This window comes from Peromyscus eremicus, chromosome 1 (assembly GCF_949786415.1).
Source record: "Peromyscus eremicus chromosome 1, PerEre_H2_v1, whole genome shotgun sequence".
NCBI lineage: Eukaryota > Metazoa > Chordata > Mammalia > Rodentia > Cricetidae > Peromyscus > Peromyscus eremicus.
In genome coordinates, this window is record NC_081416.1 from 84,108,735 (window position 1) to 84,127,575 (window position 18,841).

General features: G+C 43.2%; 1 protein-coding gene and 1 pseudogene across 2 annotated transcripts in view; one reads left to right on the top strand and one right to left on the bottom strand.

Annotated features, from left to right (window-relative positions):
• LOC131908018 (small ribosomal subunit protein uS5-like) overlaps positions 1–8,516 on the bottom strand; it is a 42,043-nt pseudogene extending 33,527 nt beyond the window's left edge.
• The window catches only part of Smg1 (SMG1 nonsense mediated mRNA decay associated PI3K related kinase), a 102,084-nt gene continuing 91,481 nt past the window's right edge, over positions 8,239–18,841 (top strand). For both annotated transcript variants that reach the window (XM_059268280.1, XM_059268273.1), the window contains exon 1: positions 8,239–8,620. Coding sequence is in view for 1 of the 2 variants with exons in the window: in XM_059268273.1 (XP_059124256.1) it covers positions 8,535–8,620 (86 nt within the window). In the remaining variant the exon portion in view is untranslated. The remainder of the gene's footprint in view (positions 8,621–18,841) is intronic.

Genomic DNA, 18,841 nt, shown 5'->3' on the forward strand with positions numbered 1-18,841 from the left:
CACACTATCACCACATGGTTCCACTTCTGGGCTTGTGCAAATGCAAGCTTTTCCCTAGTGACATTTTTTACCCTAAGCATTGAAGTCACCTGACTGTTGGTTCCAGTCCTGAAAGGCATTGAGTATAGGAAAGGCATTCCAGGCAGAGGGAACATCAGGTTATATGTGTAGAGGATGTATGGTATGGTGGCACAAACTCCCAGCTCCTCAGGAGGCAGAGGCAGTAGGATCACAATTTCAAGCTAGGCCAGCCTGAACTGCAAAGTGAGTTTGAGGCCAGGTTGGGCAATTTAGTGATGAAAGCCTCAAGTGTTATCTTTTAAAGATTCACTTTTATTTTTTAATGATGTCCATATGTGTGTATCTATGTGAGGGTTTGTTCACGAGTGAGTGCACATGCACTGGAGTCAAGAAGTGTCAGATCCCCTTGAACTTAAGCTACAGGCTCTTGTGAACCATCTGACATGGGTGCTGAGAACTGAACTTGGGTCCACTAGATGAGCAGGAAGCTCTCTTAATCACTGAGCCATTTCTCTAGCCCCTGTCTCAAAATTAAAACAAACAAACAAACAAACAAACAAACAAATAAATAAAAATAAAGCCAGGCAGTGGTGGCATATACCTTTAGCCCTAGCACTCAGGAGGCAGAGGCAGGCTGATCTCTGAATTTGAGGCTGTCTTGTCTTCCAGGACAGCCAAGGCTACACAGAAAAATCCTGTCCAAAAAAAAAAAAAAAGGCCTGGGGATTTAGGTATTTGCTTAGCATGTGAGAGACTTTGGGTTCAATCCTCAGTGCTACAAAACACCCAAGCAAACAAGACCAGCTGCTGACAGACAGTATTTGGGAATCAGAAATTCCATTCTTTTTTTGTTTGTTTTTGTTTTTTGTTTTCCTGATACACAGACTTTATTAAGATTTTTCACATGTAACAGAGCATAGTTTCCATTGCATCCAAGTAGCAATCAAGAATGGCAGCATGTCGTTCTGTAACAACTGACATGTGCAGTTTCTCAAATTTGGTTTGCAGAAACTTTATCCTCAATTTTATCTAGTCATGCTTTATTTATTTATTTATTTATTTATTTATTTAATTACACTCATGATATTAATTACACTCATGATATTAATTATATTTGTGATATTCTTTGATTACATTCGCAGTATTCATTCAATAATTATATTTATGATATTTATTAATTATATTAATTGTATTGATTTATTACATTCATGATATTATGTCTTGATACTACTGTCCATTTGTGGGGTTTTTCCATCACACGAAACAGAGATTCTGTACTTAGGAAATCATTGCTCTATATTCCTTCCTTCTCAATCTTGAGATAACGTCTAATCTTTCTGTCTCTATGAATTTGTATATTCTATATATTTCATGTAATACAGTTCTATAGTATTTGTCCTTTTTTTGAGTGTAAAGACATTTGATGTACAACTGCAGGAGAAATAATACACAGATAGCTTGAACATAAAAACAGGTTATATTTCAAAAGTCCAGGGTTATTTTAAACAGTAAAATATTTTCTCTGTAGAAAATAGTAAAAATGATAACATTTCCCAATAAGTCCTTTTAAGCCAAATGATAGCTGGAATTATACATATAAATATTGATTAGATTCTGGGATACAGAAGAAACCTATCTTCATCTATTCAGAGAGCTGTGTTTTACTTAAGTTCTGTAAGTGAGATTCCTATTCATCTTCCCCTTCACTGTTTGATTTGTGGCAGACATTTCAGAAATTCCATTCTTTTTCCCTTTTTTTTGTTTTTAGTTTTTTGTTTTTCGAGACAGGGTTTCTCTGTGTAGTTTTGGTGCCTTTCCTGGAGCTCGCTCTGTAGACCAGGCTGGCCTCGAACTCACAGAGATCCGCCTGCCTCTGCCTCCCAAGTGCTGGGATTAAAGGCGTGCGCCACCACTGCCTGGCCAGAAATTCCATTCTTAAAACAGGAATGGACTAGAAAAATGCTAGTAGAGCCAGGGACGTAGAACCACCAAAAGAAAAGAGGGTGATGCCTGAAAGCCTTATGTACCTTCAAATTTGACATGAGTAGTTGAAAATATCCAACTAGGAGTAAGAGAACGAGGCTCCTGGGGCTGGAGAGCTCAGAGGAGTACTGGTTGGTTTTTGTCAACTTGACACAACCTGTACATATCTGGGAAGAAGGAATCTTAGTTGAGAAAATGCCTTCATAATATTGATCTGTAGGCAAGCCTATATGACATTTTCTTGATTGATCATTGATATGGAAGGGCCCAGTTTATGGTGGGTAGTGCCATTCCTAGGCACGTGGTCCTGGATGATATAAGAAACTTGACTGAGCAAGACATGAGAAGCAAGCCAGTAGGTACAACTCCTCCATGGCTTCTGCTTTGATCCCATCTCCAGGTTCCTGCCTTGACTTCCTTTGATGACAGATTGTGATGTTTAGGTATAAGTGAAATAAACTCTTTTCTTCCCAAGTTGCTGGGTTTTTTTTCTTTGTTTATTTGTTTTTCGAGATAGGGTTTCTCTGTGTAACAGTCCTGGCTGTCCTGGAACTCACTTTGTAGACCAGGCTGGCCACGAATTCATAGAGATCTTCCTGCCTTTGCTTCCTGAGTGCTGGGGACTAAAGGTGTGCATCACCACTGCCTGGCCCCAAGTTGCTTTTGATCATAGTATTTTATTACAGCAATAGAAAGCAAACTAAGCCCAGAGGTTAAGAGCTCATACTGCTGCTGCAGAAGACCAAAGTTTGGTTCCCTGCACCCCTGTAGGGAGGCATACAAGGACCCATAATTCCAGCTCCAGGAGAATCCAATGCCTCTGGCCTCCAGAGAGCACCTGAACTCACATACACGTACCCTGCCCCCAGAACAAAAGCACAGATAAAATAAAATACACCTTAAAAAACAAAAACAAAAACAAAAAACAAGGCTTTCAGTTTCCATCTCCCTATCCCCCAGTGGTTTATTTTCGTCTTTATAATTCACAATGTTGGGAGGGAGATGGGGTTGAGAGGAACTGAGAACTGACCGCTTCACCATTCAGGGTCTCTCAAATGGTGGTCCTCAGTGCTGGGTACCCTTGAGAATGCCCTGGGGAAGGGGCTGAGGAAATGGCAATGGGTAAGAGCACTTGCTCTGAAAGCCCGATCTGAGTTCAATTACGTGGTGCTTACATCAAAAGCTAGGCATGGCTTCCTGTGCCAGGGTCCTCAGCGTGGGGACTGTAAAACAGGTGGGTCCTGAGAGCTTGCGGGTTAGCTAGCCTATCAAAAGCAGCAGGCAATAAAGCAGAGAGTGCTTCTGGGGTCTGATATGCATTCGTGAATGTCTGCACTTGAATACTTCCAGGTACACACAGAAAGTGTGCCTGGGGGCAGTGTAATGACTGATGCCTGGGGCCTACATTCAGGGCTTCTGATCATTGAGTCGGAGAGGAGGCTTTTTTTTTTTTTTAAAACACACTTTATTTATTTTAATGTGTGGAAGTCAGAGAACAGCTTATGGGGAGTCAGTTCTCTCCTGCCTTTATGTGGGTCCTGGGGACAGAATTCAGGTTTCTAGGCTTTCAAAGTGAGTATCAGCCCAGCAAGTTCCTTTACTGTAGGTTCCCACAGTGGCATTATTGGGGAAAGAACATTAACCATTTTGGATACAAACTGTTAAAAGTGTTTCCTGGGAAAGTTCTGCAAAGTGAGTCTCTCACACATGCTCTAGACTCACATTACCCTTTGCTAGCACTGTTTACAAGGGTTAATTATTTCTGTGGAAAAGCATCGTGCATGCTTGGGGACACACACACACACACATGCACACACACACACACAGACAAATAAGAACTGATCAGCTGGGTGGTGGTGGTGCAAGCCTTTAACCCCAGCACTTGGGAGGCAGTGGTGAGTGGATCTTTATGAGTTTGAGGCCAACCTGGTTCACAGAGCAAGTTCCAGGATAGCCAGTGCTACACAGAGAAACCGTCTCAAAAAACAAAAAACAAAACAAACAAACAAAAAGAATTAATCAACAGGATTCCAATTGTCAAATAGACATATACTTCAGAAAAACTGTAGATCTGATTTTTTAAAGTGTATTTTATTTATTTATTTATTTATTGTGCATGTGCATTTGTATACACACACACACACACACACACACACACACACACACACACACACACACACACACCGTGACACACGTGGAGGTCAGAGGACAACTTGCAGGTGTTGGTTCTCTCCTACCAAGTGGGTCAAACTCAGTTCTTCAGTCTTGACTAGAAGTACTATTCCTTGATGAGCTGCTGCAGTGGTCCATATATCTGATTTTTTACTCAAGGATTTCTGATTTTTGTTCTATGGATCCTCTTAAAGACTCCAAGAAGCCAGTACAATTAATATCTCCATTTTTCAGTAAGAGTCTGGACTTTGCCAACACTCCCTCCTCTTATCTGAGTCAAAATTTGAACTCAGAGCCTTCTTTTGAATTGCTTTCATGGTGTTTTGTGACTTGGAAAGGTTAAAAAAGACTTGTGAAATTTTTCTCAAAAATCTAAGGTTCTGGTTATTCTGCAGTTAATTGATTTGGGAGTCTAATAATTGATACGATATGCTCATTACATCATTTGCATCAGCTACTTAAGGAAGTCAAAGAGATTAATTAGGCATATTAGCCATTTTTTTTTTCAGTTTTTCGAGACAGGGTTTCTCTGTGTAGTTTTGGTGCCTGTCCTGGATCTCACTCTGTAGACCAGGCTGGCCTTGAACTCACAGAGATCTTCCTGGCTCTGCCTCCCGAGTGCTGAGATTAAAGGCATGCATCACCACTGCCTGGTGTATATTAGCTATTTCTTAATGGGTCCCAACGAAAAAGAAGCAGGATCAATTCATCTGGAGCATAAAAAGCAAAGAATCTGAGGGAAAGGACTAGGGACATGGCTCAGTTGGTAGAGTACTTGCCTAGCGTGCATGAAATCTTGGGTTTGAACTCTAGTAACACATAAAATTGGTCCAGCAAAGGGCTATATAAAATGTTGCAAAAAAAAAAAAAAAGCCAGGAGGGGACAACCCTTTTTCAGGGGCCCTCCCTGTTGCAGGCTGCTGTTACTTCTCAATAAGCCTTGCTTGCCCTTAAGAGAAAAAAAAAAAATATGAGGGAAACAATGTAAATATCAGAATTTGAAACTAAGAAATGGCATCTGGTAAAAGACATCTGCAGCCAGACTGAGAGCCGGGGTCAAAGGGTGGGACAGGGGACATGACCAAATGTCGGTATTCCAGCCTGCTCTTGGAAAGGTCCAGCCCCTTAGTGCTTTCTCCCTAAACTTCTCCAGGGCTGGGTGTTGATGGCTGTCCTGTTGTCAAATTCTATGTTAGCAGGTGCTCCCCCAATTTTGCTGAATGTTGAGTAAAAGAACAAATCATGATTAGATGATATATGAGAGTGTCCTGGGGTTGGAGAGATGACTCAGCAGTTAAGAATATGTACTGCTCTCTCTATTTTTATATATATATTTTTTGTGTATATAGGGTCTCATTATGTAGTCCTGGCTGGCCTGGAACTCTCTGTATAGACTAGGTTGGCTTTGAACTCACAGAGATCTCCCTGTCTCTGCCTCTGAGTGCTGGGCTTAAAAGTGTGCTTCACCATACAGTGCTCAAGAAGGTGTAGTGCTCTTGCAGAGGACCTGAGTTTGGTTCCCAGCATCCACACCAGGTGGCTTCAAACTACCTATAACTCTAGCTCCCGGAGATCTGATGTCCTCTTTAGAACACCATCCCCATAATTAAAAATAAAATGAGCAATTAGAAAAACCAGGCTATGTAGTTATCACTGCTTTTGTAATTAAACATACATTACAAATAACAAAACAAGAATAACTTTTTGTAGCCAGGCGTGGTGGCACATGCCTGTAATCCCAGCTCCCCAGAGGCTGATGCTGGAGCGGTGTGAGTTGGAGTCTAGCTGTGCCTTTCAATTTAAGCACCTGGCAGAACCCTTTGTATCCTCTCTTCAATGAGGAGGAAATGGGCATTTGTGAGGGTTCCCAGAGCAACTTCAGTGTGATATGTGTGCACATGGGCTATATCTGTTCTGATGAAACAATCTTATTGAAGTAATCATCATTATTATTTTTCAGTGCTGGGGAATTGAACCTGGGGCCCCAAACAAGGTAACTGCGTAAAATACTCTAACACTGAATTACTTTCTCAGCTCCACTAAATAAAATTTTTTTTTTTTTTATGGTAGGTTGGTGACTAGGCTTGGGACTGGCCAATTCCTCCTGTTGGGTCAAAGATCATCTTTTCAGAAGACGCCCTCCTCCTCCCCGCCTCCTCTGCAATGACAGGCCACTGACCGGCAGGGAGAGGAAGGTTCATTTGATTGTCTTCTGGAAAGATCCTCCTTTGGTGAGGGGTTTGTGGGCATGCTCGAGGATCAGAAGGTGGGAGGATGGGAGGGACATACTCATAGGGAGATACCTCCTCATAATTAAGTACTTTTAGTAATACTTTTCTTTTTCGGGGCATGGGTGTTTTTAGGGTCTCACGTAGCTCAGGTTGGCCCGGAACTTGTTATGTAGCGGAAGGTGATCCTGAACAACTTCCAGTTTCTGTTTCCTTAGTGCTGGGGTTACAGACAGGTCATCATGCTGCGTTGATGGGGTGCTGGGCAAGGAACTCAGTGCTTCGTGCATGTTACTTCGTGCATTCTACCTACTGTGCCATTGGTAACACATTTTAATTACGTAAGTAATGTATACTTCTTGTAATACAAAATGATGGCCTAAAACTTTATGCAGGGAAAGGTTTAAATACTTGAGGAGCATATTGATCACTTTTTAAGACGGGCCTGCGGCTGGGGAGATAGCTCCGTTGTTAAAGTGCTTGCCTTGCCAACAGAACCCACCAGAAAAAAGCCAGATATGGTGCCAACGCCTGTAATACCAGCGTTGAGGAAGCCGACAGGCAGATCCCTGGGGCTCTCTAGCCAGCCTATGAGGGTTCCAATAAGAGACCCTGTCTCGCCTTTAATCCCAGCACTCGGGAGGCAGAGCCAGGTGGATCTCTGTGAGTTCGAGGCCAGCCTGGGCTACCACGTGAGTTCCAGGAGAGGCGCAAAGCTACACAGAGAAACCCTGTCTCGAAAAACCAAAAAAAAAAAAAAAAAAAAAAAAAAAAAAGAGACAATGTCTCAAAATACACGGTAGCTGGAGGCTTAGGAGCAACACCCGAGTTTGTCCTCTGGACTCCACGTGTGTAGACACTCACACAAAGAAGTATATTGCGTTCACACAATGTGCCCGATACTTCAGCGATTCTTTCTGGAGTGTGTGGGTAACTAGCCTCTTTCTGCCAGAAGGAACCAGAGGATTACCAAGTACAGTTCATGTGGCAGGAAGCAGTGGTTGGTGGTCTTGGTTTTCACATTTGGAAAAAGAAAGAAGATATTAGGACTGCATGACATTTCAGGTGAGGGTCGAAAAGGTGTCGATTTGGCTTCCTCTTCCTCTATTTTATTAGTCTCATTTTCCTCTCTAGGAGGGTGGCAGGCAGGTGGGCGCATGTGAGCGCCAAGGGCAAGTCTTATGTGGGCGCGCAAGGGCACGCCCCACCTCCCGTCCTCCATTGGACGTCTTTTCACACCTGACTGCCGGTCCTCCGAGTGTATGGGAGAGCGAGTGTGGACCGAGGACGGAGATTCCCTTCTCCCATGATGCCCCGCGGCGGAGCCACAGCGCTCTCCACTAGCCGCAGTCCTAGCCGCAGCCCAAGAAGCTCAGGGAGGTCTCTTTCGTGCCCGCCCCTCACGTAGTTCTCACCCTGTCCCCAAAGCCACACCCCTTTCGGCTACGCGAGCGAAACCTCGCCCTGACGCCTAGGCTCCCATGACTCCCGCACCTCTCTATCAAGTCCCGCCTTCTGGCTTTCGCCCCTCCCCTCTCCAGGTTCAGCACAGACCCCGCCCCCCAGAGGTCCCGCCCTTCTCCCCTAGGCTAGGAGCGCGCGGACACCGCCCTTCGTAGGTGACCCTACCCCTGTCATAAGCCCCGCCCCTACAATAGTTTGCACGCAATGGCCACGCCCCTCACCCCGTGCCCCGCCCTTCTTTCCAGACTCCAAGGGCGCCGGCACCGCCCCTCGCTCCCAGCATGCCGTGCGGCAGCGGCGGCGCGGCGGGCGGAGCCGGGAGGCGGGGAAGCCGTGGCCGTGTGAGCGTGAGGAGCCGCCGCCACCGCCTCCTCGCTGTCCTCGTCCTCCTGGGCCCCAGCGTCGCGGGCCGCGCGCTGCCCTGGAAGAGACGTCGCCTAGCCTGCCTCCGCCTCCCTCTCGCCGCGCCGCTCCCGCCTCCTGCTCCTGCGTTGCGGGCTCCAGCGGAACCCGGAACGGCCGTCCGCCTCCCCCGCCCTCGGCCGCCCCCTCCGCGGCTTCCTCCTCAGCCCCGGGCCAGAGCGCAGTGTCGGCGGCGGCCGGTTCAGGCGGCGACTCGCGCTTCTTTGGGCGGCGGCGCTTGGCCATGTCGTGTCGGGGAAGGTAATGAGCCGCAGAGCCCCGGGGTCTCGGCTGAGCAGCGGCGGCGGCGGCACCAAGTACCCGCGGAGCTGGAATGACTGGCAACCCAGGTAGGTGACCGCGTCGAGCCTCGCCTGGAGCTGGCCGAGGCCTAGGCCCGTGGGACTGGGAGGCGCGGCCTAGACCCGCCGCTCCTGGAGCCGGGCGCGGCTTCCTGGGTGTCCTCCCGGCCCCGGGCAGGAAGGCCGCGGCCAGCCCAGGCCTCTGTGCCCGGCTGCCTGCCTCAGCCCGAGGGGTGGATCGAGGACGATGGAGGAGGACGTTCCGCTGCCATCTCTCTCCGTTTTGAGATTTGAGGTCCAGGAACTCTCCCTGTTACCTATTAACTTCCTCAGCTTCTTCTGATCCAGTCCCCATGCGAAAAGACCACCTTAACTCTGCTCCCTTCTGCACTCCCACGTGTTAATTAATGTATTTTAAAAGCCCCGAACTCCAACCGAGGCCTTCCTCTGACTTAGGCAGGACATTAGTCAGCCAAAAGATGAGATTGTGGGACTGTGAGTGGAGTCGACTCAATCTGGCACTGGGGAATTTTAAGTTTTCCCCAACTACAGAAACAGTTACTCTGGTGAACAGCAATTTACCTAGACATCTGGGAGTGAATTTTGGACACGCAGGAGTAGAGAAATTTTTCGTTGCATGGAGGAGCTGGGATTTGGTTTAATTTGAAAATATTGGGAGCATTAACTCGAAAGTAAAGTTATTTCCAGTCAGGTCTTTCTGATTATGGACCAGTTGTGCTCAACTTAGGTTCTGTTCTTTCTGAGTAAATGCTTCAACTATTCAGTGACTATTGAGCTTTAACACAGTGCCTAGAATTTCCTAAATGCATAATCCTGTATTTCTGTGGTAGTTGATGGGTTCTTTGGAGTACACTCCAGTGTAATTGTTCAGAAATTGGCTACGTGAATGGAAAGCACACACGTTTTGGGGGTTGGTCTTGCTTTCTAGAACGGTTTGGACATCAGGGATTTTATGAGAGGTTAGGATGTAACATTTTAAGGGTTGGTAGAGAAATTATAATGATCTTTGGTTAATAGGGGTACACTTAGTTTTGTCTAATGTGCATTCCTAAACATTGTGTCTATTGAGAACTGATATTTGTGACTAAATAATTTTAAAAATGAATGCCTGAGTCTAGAATCGAGATATGAAGCAAGTTAAAAGTGTTTGCAAAATCGTAGCTTTGCCTTTCCCTGTATGAGGGTTTGTGCGGTGTGTTAAGACAAGCTAATTATTTACATTGATTTGCTTTGTTATTTTTACTTTATTGAAATGTTTGAAATTTGGTTTTAAGCAGCTAACATATTAGATGATAAATGAATTTTAATTTGGCTTTTGATAGAGCTCTCATTTAAAAATGGATTCTGCAGCCGGGCGTGATAGTGCTCACTTTAATCCCTGCAACTGGGAGGCAGAGGCAGGAGGATCTCGAGTTTTGAGGCCAGTCTGGTCTACAAGAGTTCCAGGCCAAGGCTGTTTCACAGAGAAACCCTGTCTAGAAAAAACAAACAAAAAATGGATTCTACTACTTTTCTGCATCATGACTTGTATATTTAAGAGAACTTAATAATTTTTTAAAAGACTAAAATGTTCTTGTCAAATACAGCTTTTGGAAAATAATAGCTTATAGTTCTAAAGAAATAAATCCCAAAATTCCAGCACATGCTGGGGTCACCACACTTCCTAGCTTGACAGATACAAAGCAGAATGGTTTATACAGTTAAGGGATATGTACATAGATTGTTAGTAAATGTTGCCAATGTTTCAGGTGCTTTTATTTTTTGACTGAGTGAGAGTGTATGGGGAAAGGATGAAAACTTCCTATGAGCTCTGATTGGGTAGGGGGTACTATGAGACGCACACTTAGCTATATGGAGTAGCAATTACAAGGCTGGAAATACTTGCCCCCCCCTTCCCGATTTTTCAAGACAGGGTTTCTCTGTGTAGCCCTGGCTGTCCTGGAACTTTCTCTGTAGACCAGGCTGGCCTTGAAGTCACAGAGGTCTGCTTGCCTCTGCCTCCCGAGTGCTGGGATTAAAGGTATGTGTCACCATGCCCTGATGCTTTTCTTTTGTTATAGAGGAAACAGGAATATAGACATACTCCATAACATAACTTGATTTATTAGTAAGGTGACAATAATTGATTTGCTAAATAGCCAGTGAAAAAACTGTTTAATTCATAGTAAAATTAGAGGTCATCTTCTTTCCTTTCCTCAGAAAGATGATGCTGATGACACAATGGAGGTTATCTTCCCATGTGGCCAAGTGGGAGATACTTGCATTACCATGTATTTTCAAGTGCAGAAAGACTGTATAGTTTATTCAAATCTTTGTTTGTTTTTAAATTTGTTTGCGTGTGCATTTCTCTGCCACAGTGAGCAATGAGTGGATCAGTGAGTGGATATCAGGAGTCTGTTCTCTTTTTTTTACCATGTGGAGTCTCATGGTCATCAGGGTTGGCAGCAAGTGCCTTTCTTTACTTGGGAAGTCATCTTGCTGGCCCTTGAATCTTAAAAAATTTACTTATTTTATGTGTATGTATGTGCCTGTAGTATATGTATGTGCACCAGGAGAGCCAGGAAAAGTCAGATTGAGGGAGTTAGACACATTGGACTGAAGTTACAAGCAATTATGAGTCGTTATGTGGGTCCTGGGAACCAAACTCTGGTGCTCTGCAAGATCAGCAAATGCTCATAGTTGCTGAGAGTTTTCTCTTCAGGCCCTCTGCCCCACCACTGTCCCCAAAGGTTTTCTGTAGCTAAGGATGTCCTTGAGCTCCTGATCCTGTTTCCATTTCCGAGGTGCTGGCATTATAAATGTGTTATCGTCAGGCCTATTTTCATGCAAATAATTTTTATTAAAAGCAATTATTTGCCTTTTCTCTACCTTTTTTTTTTCTCTGATTTTTCAGGAGGGCAGGTGAGGAGGATTCAGGCAGTTGAGAAAGCAATTCTTGGGTTGGGAATTCGAGAAGCAGCCCTGAGTTTGATCCCCAGCTGCATAACCAGGGTGTGGTAGCACATACCAGTAATTCCTCAGTGATGTGGAGTTAGAAAGATCAGAAATTCAAGGTCATCTTCTGCTACATAGTGAGTTCCAGGCCAGCCTGAGCTACATATACCCTGCCTCAAAACAACAGAAAAAGAGCAATTCTTGTCAGCTTCTTTTAGTATTTGTTGGCCAGTTTGTCCTTTCAGTCATAGTAAAAGGAATCCCTCACACATATCCACAGGAAGTGTCTCTGGTGGCTATTTTGGTAAGGGAATAAAGCAAATTTACCAAGACCACTAGAAATAACTTTAAGAGTTAAGTGTTTATAGGGCACTGGCCTCGTAGTCCTTCTATGGTTCCCCCAAACCCTACTCCAAACAGGGTTTCTCTGTGTAGTTTTGCCTGTCCTGGAAGTTGCTCTGTAGACCAGGCTGACTTTGAACTCAGATCTGCTTGCCTCTGCCTCCTGAGTGCTGGGATTAAGGGCATGCTCCACCACTGCCTGGCTGTAGTCTTTTTTGTTTGTTTGTTTGTTTGTTTTTTCTCTTTTTTAAAATACACTGTACTCTCAACATTTCAGAATGGTTAGGCAAGAGCTCAGTGTGGAGTTGTGGTGCCACATACCTGTTTGTAATCTCAGTACTTGGGAGATTTGGGAGGCAGAGGCAGGAGGATTTTAGGCTGTATAGCTAGCTAGCTAGATTCTGTTTTGTAAAGAAAAAAGAAATGAGTGGTGTTAGATTAGTCTTATTACTTGCAACCTGTGACTATCTCACACAAAAAGTTGGAAAGATTTTGGTTGGGATTTGTCTGGTATCTTTTTTTTTTTTCCCCACACAGAAAAATAGGAATGGTAGTTTTTTACCACTTTGTGGTGAAAAGAGACCTGTTGTTGCCACTAGCCAAAGTCAATCATTTTCTGGATTTTACCTATTTGGGAAATACCTAGCTGTACCCAAAGAGAGATATCAGAATGCTTCAAAAGTTTTTTGAGCGGAGTGTAGTGGTGCATGCTTTTTTTTTTGTTGTTGTTTTGTTTTTTGTTTTTTCGAGACAGGGTTTCTCTGTGTAGCTTTGCGCCTCTCCTGGAACTCACTTGGTAGCCCAGGCTGGCCTCGAACTCAACAGAGATCCGCCTGGCTCTGCCTCCCGAGTGCTGGGATTAAAGGCGTGCACCACCACCACCACCACCACCACCACCACCACCACCACCACCACCACCGCCCGGCGGTGCATGCTTTTAATCCCAACACTCCAGAGCAGAGGCAGACGGATCTATGAGTTCATAGCCAGCCAGGACAACATTGTGTGACCATGTCTTAAACAAAGAAACATTTCTTTTTGGGGAGGGGATGGGTCAGTGGGTAAGAAGCACTTAGCATCAGGTCTGTGGCCTGAGTTTGAACTCCAGAAACTACATGGTGGAAGGTGAGAACCAGTTCCTGTAGGTGACCTCCACATAATCACAGAGCCACCAGTGCACGTACACACACACACACACACACACACACACACACACACACACACACACAGAGTAAATAAATAAAGTAAAAAAAAAAAAAAGTTAAAATTTTTTTTGACATAGGGTCTCATATAGCCCAGGCTGACCTGAGACCCAACCTTAAACTTCTTATCTTCACCACCTGAGGGCTGGAGGTTACAGGCATGTGCCACATGTTCAGCCAGAATTCTTTGTTTTAAAGTTAAATATGTAGTTTATTATTGTACATTTTAATATTCTAAATTGACAAGGACATAAGAGTTAAACATAGATTATAATTTGACATTGGAGTTAAACATAGATTAACTTGTTTTTTTAAAAAAAGAGTGGGCTAGAGAGATGGCTCAGTGGTTAAGAATGCTTCCAGTACTTTCCCAGGGTCTAAGTAAGATTAGTTTCCAGCACTCATTTTTTTTTTTTTTTTTTTTTTTTTTTCTATTTGGTTTTTGAAGACAGGGTTTCTTTGTGTAGTCCTGTCTACCCTAGAAGTTGCTCTGTAGACAGGCTGGCTTGGAGCTCACAAGAGATTTACCTGCCTCCGCCTCCCGAGTCCAGCACTCACTTTTGGCGACTTACAATTGTCTGTAAATCTGGCTCCACAAGATCTGAACACACACACACACACACACACACACACACACACACACACAGACACACAGACACACAAAATATAGTAAATATTAGAAAAAGAAGAATGCATCTAATAGATCTTATTTCTATATTTGGGAGTCTTAGTTTATTTAACAGCTGAGTATTGTTATTTAACATTTATGTATTGTTGTATATTAGGTGTCTTGTTAGTGCCTAAGTTTTACCTGTCCACACTTTTTTTTTGAGAATAGGTCTTACTCTGTAGCTCAAGCTGATCTCAAACTTCAGGTCCTCCTCCCTCAACCTTGAGTGGTTGGAGTTACTGGTATGTGTCATAGGGCCTTTCTATTTTTAGGCTTCTAAATGGATGACACAGTATTAGGACTAGTTACCATTTTTAGTAGGCAGATCAAAGTTCTCAGGAGTACAAAACTCCATGTGAAAGATCAAAAGATAGAAGTGTTGTGAAATTGAAGTTTTAGATATTTATATCTGAAAATGAAAAGTTGGGTTTTAAGATGGTCAGTGGTGGCTCACACCTTTAATCCCAGCACTTGGGAGGCAGAGACAGGCGGATCTCTGTGAGTTTGAGGCTAGCCTGGTCTACAGAGCTAGTTCCAGGACAGCCAGGGCTATACAAGGAACTCTCAAAAAGCAAAACAAATAGAAGTTGCGTTTTTACTTTGGAGACAGGGTCTCACTATTATATCCCAGACCCTCCCAAGACAGCTTTCTTTGTGTAGCCCTGGTTGTCCTGGAACTTACTCTGTAGACCAGGTTGGCCTTACACTCAGAGATCCACCTGCCTCTGCCTCTCGAGTGTTGGGATTAAAGGTATGCTTCACCACTGCCACTACCACCGCTGCCTGGCTGCCCAGGCTGGTTTTACTCCTTGCTCAGTCAACTTTTGGAATGCTAGGATTACAGTACAGGTGGGCAGGGTCTCTGCATAGCCCTGACTGGCCTGGAAATCCCTTTGTAGAATATGTTACCCCGGAATTCTGCCTGTTTCTGCTTCCCAAGTGCTGGGATTAAAGGCATGTCCCCAAATGAAAAACGGCAAAGCATATGGATCCTGTGTTATAGTGTTGGTGTGTCTGTTTCTATATTTGGTAAGTGGAGTTTCAGATTTGGGGACTTACAGAGGAGGAAAGGCTATACAGTTGAGTCGAACATTCTGGTCTCTGGTGACACTGCATGCACATCAGTGGTGTGATGAAATTGGTCTGTACAATTTCATGGTAAGCTTGGAGAAAATCTGAATCAGACAGAAAGACCGCTGTAAAATGGCAAGCTCTCCTTGAGAAATTCTCTCAATTTAGTTAGAAGCAGGATGCCTGTGAGGAGTAAGACAAGTAAATGGTGAAGCTAAAGAGCTGGACTGGAACTGTACTGTTGGCTTAGTGTAATTGGAATGGTTTGAGATTTACCAACAGCAGAGTGTCTTCATGTAGCTTCTGTTGTTTCTTGAAGGGTGTGTATCTGTAAGCACAGTTGGGAAGGCCTAGACAAGAGGTGGCTGAGGACCTAAGTCATGTATTCTGTATTCTGTTTATAGTGCATGATTGAAGCTCATACAAAACTGTTCTGAATATATGGGAACTTGGGCTAGCAGAAGCCCTTCATTTGTTGTCTAGTGTTGGTTAAGAGTGATCACTTAGGTGAATGAGTTTTTCTCCTTGTCCATACTTAAATCACCTTAGTAAACATGACATGTCACACTTACAAAGCAGATATGACCACAGTACCTTTTTAGGAACATTGGATTCACTAGGGTTTCCTGCCTTCCCTATCCTAATTACCAAAAACAGATCTGTGGAGTTCCTGTCATTGAACTGTCCTTGATGGAGTCACACAAGCTGTTTCAGGTCTTTTCATACTGTCATTATTTTGATTACCTGAAATTGACTTCATTTTTCTCAGAGCTTGTTGTATTTTTGGAACTACAAAATAAATAGGCTTTCTCTTATATAAAGAAATAAAAGCAGAGTTTGTAGAACATTTGTAGTTTAATTCCTATACACAATAGCCCAGCTTACTATATTTTATTTTCTGTTTTGTCTTTAGAGTGTAACCAACTTGCTTATTCAAAACTGTTTGGTTTTAGAAAGTTAGTTCTGCTCCCTCTTCTGTTTATTGAGTGAACTCCATCACATATGTATGGTTTCCCCTCCTCCCCCTCCCCAGAAAGATTTTCTTTGTGTAACAGTCTTGGCTGTCCTGGAACTTGCTTTGTAGACCAGGCTGGGCTTGAACTCAGAGATCCACCTGCCTCTGCCTCCTGAGGGCTGGGATTATAGGTGTGTGCCATCATGCCCAAAGTTTGTTTGTTTGTTTGTTTGTTTGCTTGTTCATTCATTCATTCTTTTTTTTTTTTTTTTAGACAGCGTTTCTCTGTGTAACAGCACTAGCTGTCTTGGAACTCACTCTTAGACCAGACTGACTTCGAACTCACAGAGATCTGCCTATCTCTGCCACCTGAGTGCTGGGATTAAAGGCTTGCACCACCACTGCCCGGCCTGTGGTTCATTCTTGAGTTAGTTAATTGTTATTATTATTATTTTTTTTTAAATGAATGTGTATACCTCTGTAACCACCATTCTCAACAAGAGACAGATTTTTCAGTTGAATTACCAACCTCCCCACCACCAGCCGCATATTATTTGTGGAAGTCAAAAGACAATCTTGCAGGCTGTCAGGTGTGGCATTAAGTACCTTTACCAAATGAGCCATCTTTCTGGCCCTACTTTGAAATCTTTTGCAGAGATGATATCTTTATATGCTGTGTCAGGATTTATTATCAGTTTAGTCTTTATTAGATTTTTGGACCTTACTGACTTCAATGTATTTTTGTTAACTGTTGCTATAAACGTCGCTTGCTTCCTTGGAGTATCTGAAGTATTGAAAAGTTTCAGATGGTAGACACATTTTCTGGTGTCTGAGTGCTGGAACGCATAGGAGGTCCTTATGTGGCTAGGCTTATTCTAGGAACTACAGATTCCTGGCCCTCTGTCCACACTCTTGCTTTTTTCAGCTTCCTTTGACTCCTAACCCAGATCCTTCTGCCTTTGTGTCTGTCATCTTTCCAAAGTTTGTGAAAGTGAACAGTCAACACATACTTATTACATCAATTACCCATTTTGTAACCCTTTCTAGTGTTTAGGTTGAAGAGAACAGATCCAGTCATTTTCTCTCCTTTGCGTGTGTGATGTATGATGTGTGACATGTGTGTCTGTGCTTGTCTTGTTTGCCCTGAGGCACCTCCTCATCCCAGCACCTTGTTGCCATACTGTTTGCAATTGTTCTTGCTGCAGAGTGGTAGCTGCAGCTGCTGTGAAGTTTTTTCTTCCCAGAGTGTTCAGCCTGGCTGTTCTCAAACTGTTATGAGGGATCCAGACTTTTAAACACCATGTCCTGGATTTTCTTCATAGTACTTACTTAATCATTACCTCAAATCTTCATGTTTGTATTCTTCCATTAAGCATAGTGTGAGTAGATCTTCTGTAAGTAATGTTTTACATCTGTGTTCCATTCCACCTTGCTAGTGCATTAAAAATAGCATGTAGTCTCTTCTCTCTTTAAAAGCAATTTTACTTTATTTTGAGACAGGGTCTCACTCTGTAGCCCTGGCTGGCTTGAACTCAAAGAGATCCTCTACCTCTGCCTCCTTAGTTCTGGGATTAAAGATGTTTGACACCATACCCCGCTTTATTCTATTTGAATGCCAATGTAGTTGTCCCTTGCTATCTGTACAGGGGCTTGCCTCCAAGGCCCACTCAGGCCCACTCAGATATCCAAATTCTCAGATGCTGACATACCTTTAAAATAGCGCAGTATTTGTTCATGGACACTTTAGAGCAGGTGTTCTCAACCTGTGGATTGAGACCCCTCTAAAGCATCTCTGGATGCCTATTCACCTATTGTTATGTCAATGTGCATTGATCAAGGAATGATGGAAAAAAATCCTACTGTACACTGCTAGAATTTATGCAGTGTTTTTCAGGTATACTTTGGTCAGAGGTCATAGTTGGTAGAGGTGGGACTTGGAGTCTGCATGTTTGTTTTTACATAGTTCCTGAGTTTATAAACCCATTACCTTAGGGAGCGTTTGGAGGGGACTTGTTCCTCTTACAGCAGGCCAGTTAGCCTGAGGCAGCAGATTATACAGCTAATCAAGCAGCTTCAAGGAATTGTTGTTCTAATGGTCTTTGGTAGCTGGGTCTTAAATAGAAGGAAGGATATGGTAATTAAGATTCATAGGTCTTACTAATCTTGAAAAAACAACCTTGCTTATATTTTGAAATTCTTTTACACATTGTCCTCTTACCTCATGTCCGCTGTATCTATAAAGTACTGGATTGAAGTTGCTGATACCCCTTTAAAATGCCTGGGGGAATTTTAGTTCTGCATGTGATTGGAGGAATGAAACCCTGATTTTCCAGAGCCAACAGTTTGTGAAACAGTGCTTTGCTACATTCATTGTAGTGTCTGTATTGAATGAAATTATATTTCTTTCAATACAAAAAGAAATTGAAAGTGAAATTATATTCTAGTTAGAAATGATTTTTTTTGAAGCTAGTATTTATTTATGTTGTTATTTATCATATATCTAGGACCTTTCCTTTTTTTCTGACTAGAACACTGGTATCACAGAATTAATATCAATATTTAGTTGAAAAGAAAGCATCCTAGAATTTGTTGTAAAAAGATCAGTTGCGTTTCTTGCCTGTCTTTACTGTTCTAGGTACCTGAGGAAAAACGAAAACTGAGTAGGTTCTCAGTGTCATCAAGCCTGTGGAACTTGAGACAGAGTGCTTATTCAGAAGCTGGGTTTAAAAGAACCCATAGATTGTATTCTATTAAAAATGATTATGTCATTGTTTGGAATATTAGCAGCACTCTAATGTGCAGTATTGTGTTCCATTTTGAAAATACTGAAGTTATAAATGAACTTATGGGTAATAATTAAGTGTATGTGTAGTAATCATCTCACTGGCTGTAAAACCAAATTTTCTTTTAAAAAACTTTTTTCATTTGTGTGTGTGTGCACTCAGGTGCACATATTGCAAACATGGGTGGAAGTCAGAGATCAATTTTGTAGAATTTGTTCTTCCATTTTTTACAAGGGTGTCAGGATCAAATTTAGGTCATCAGGTTTACATGGCAAGTGCCTTTACCTGTTG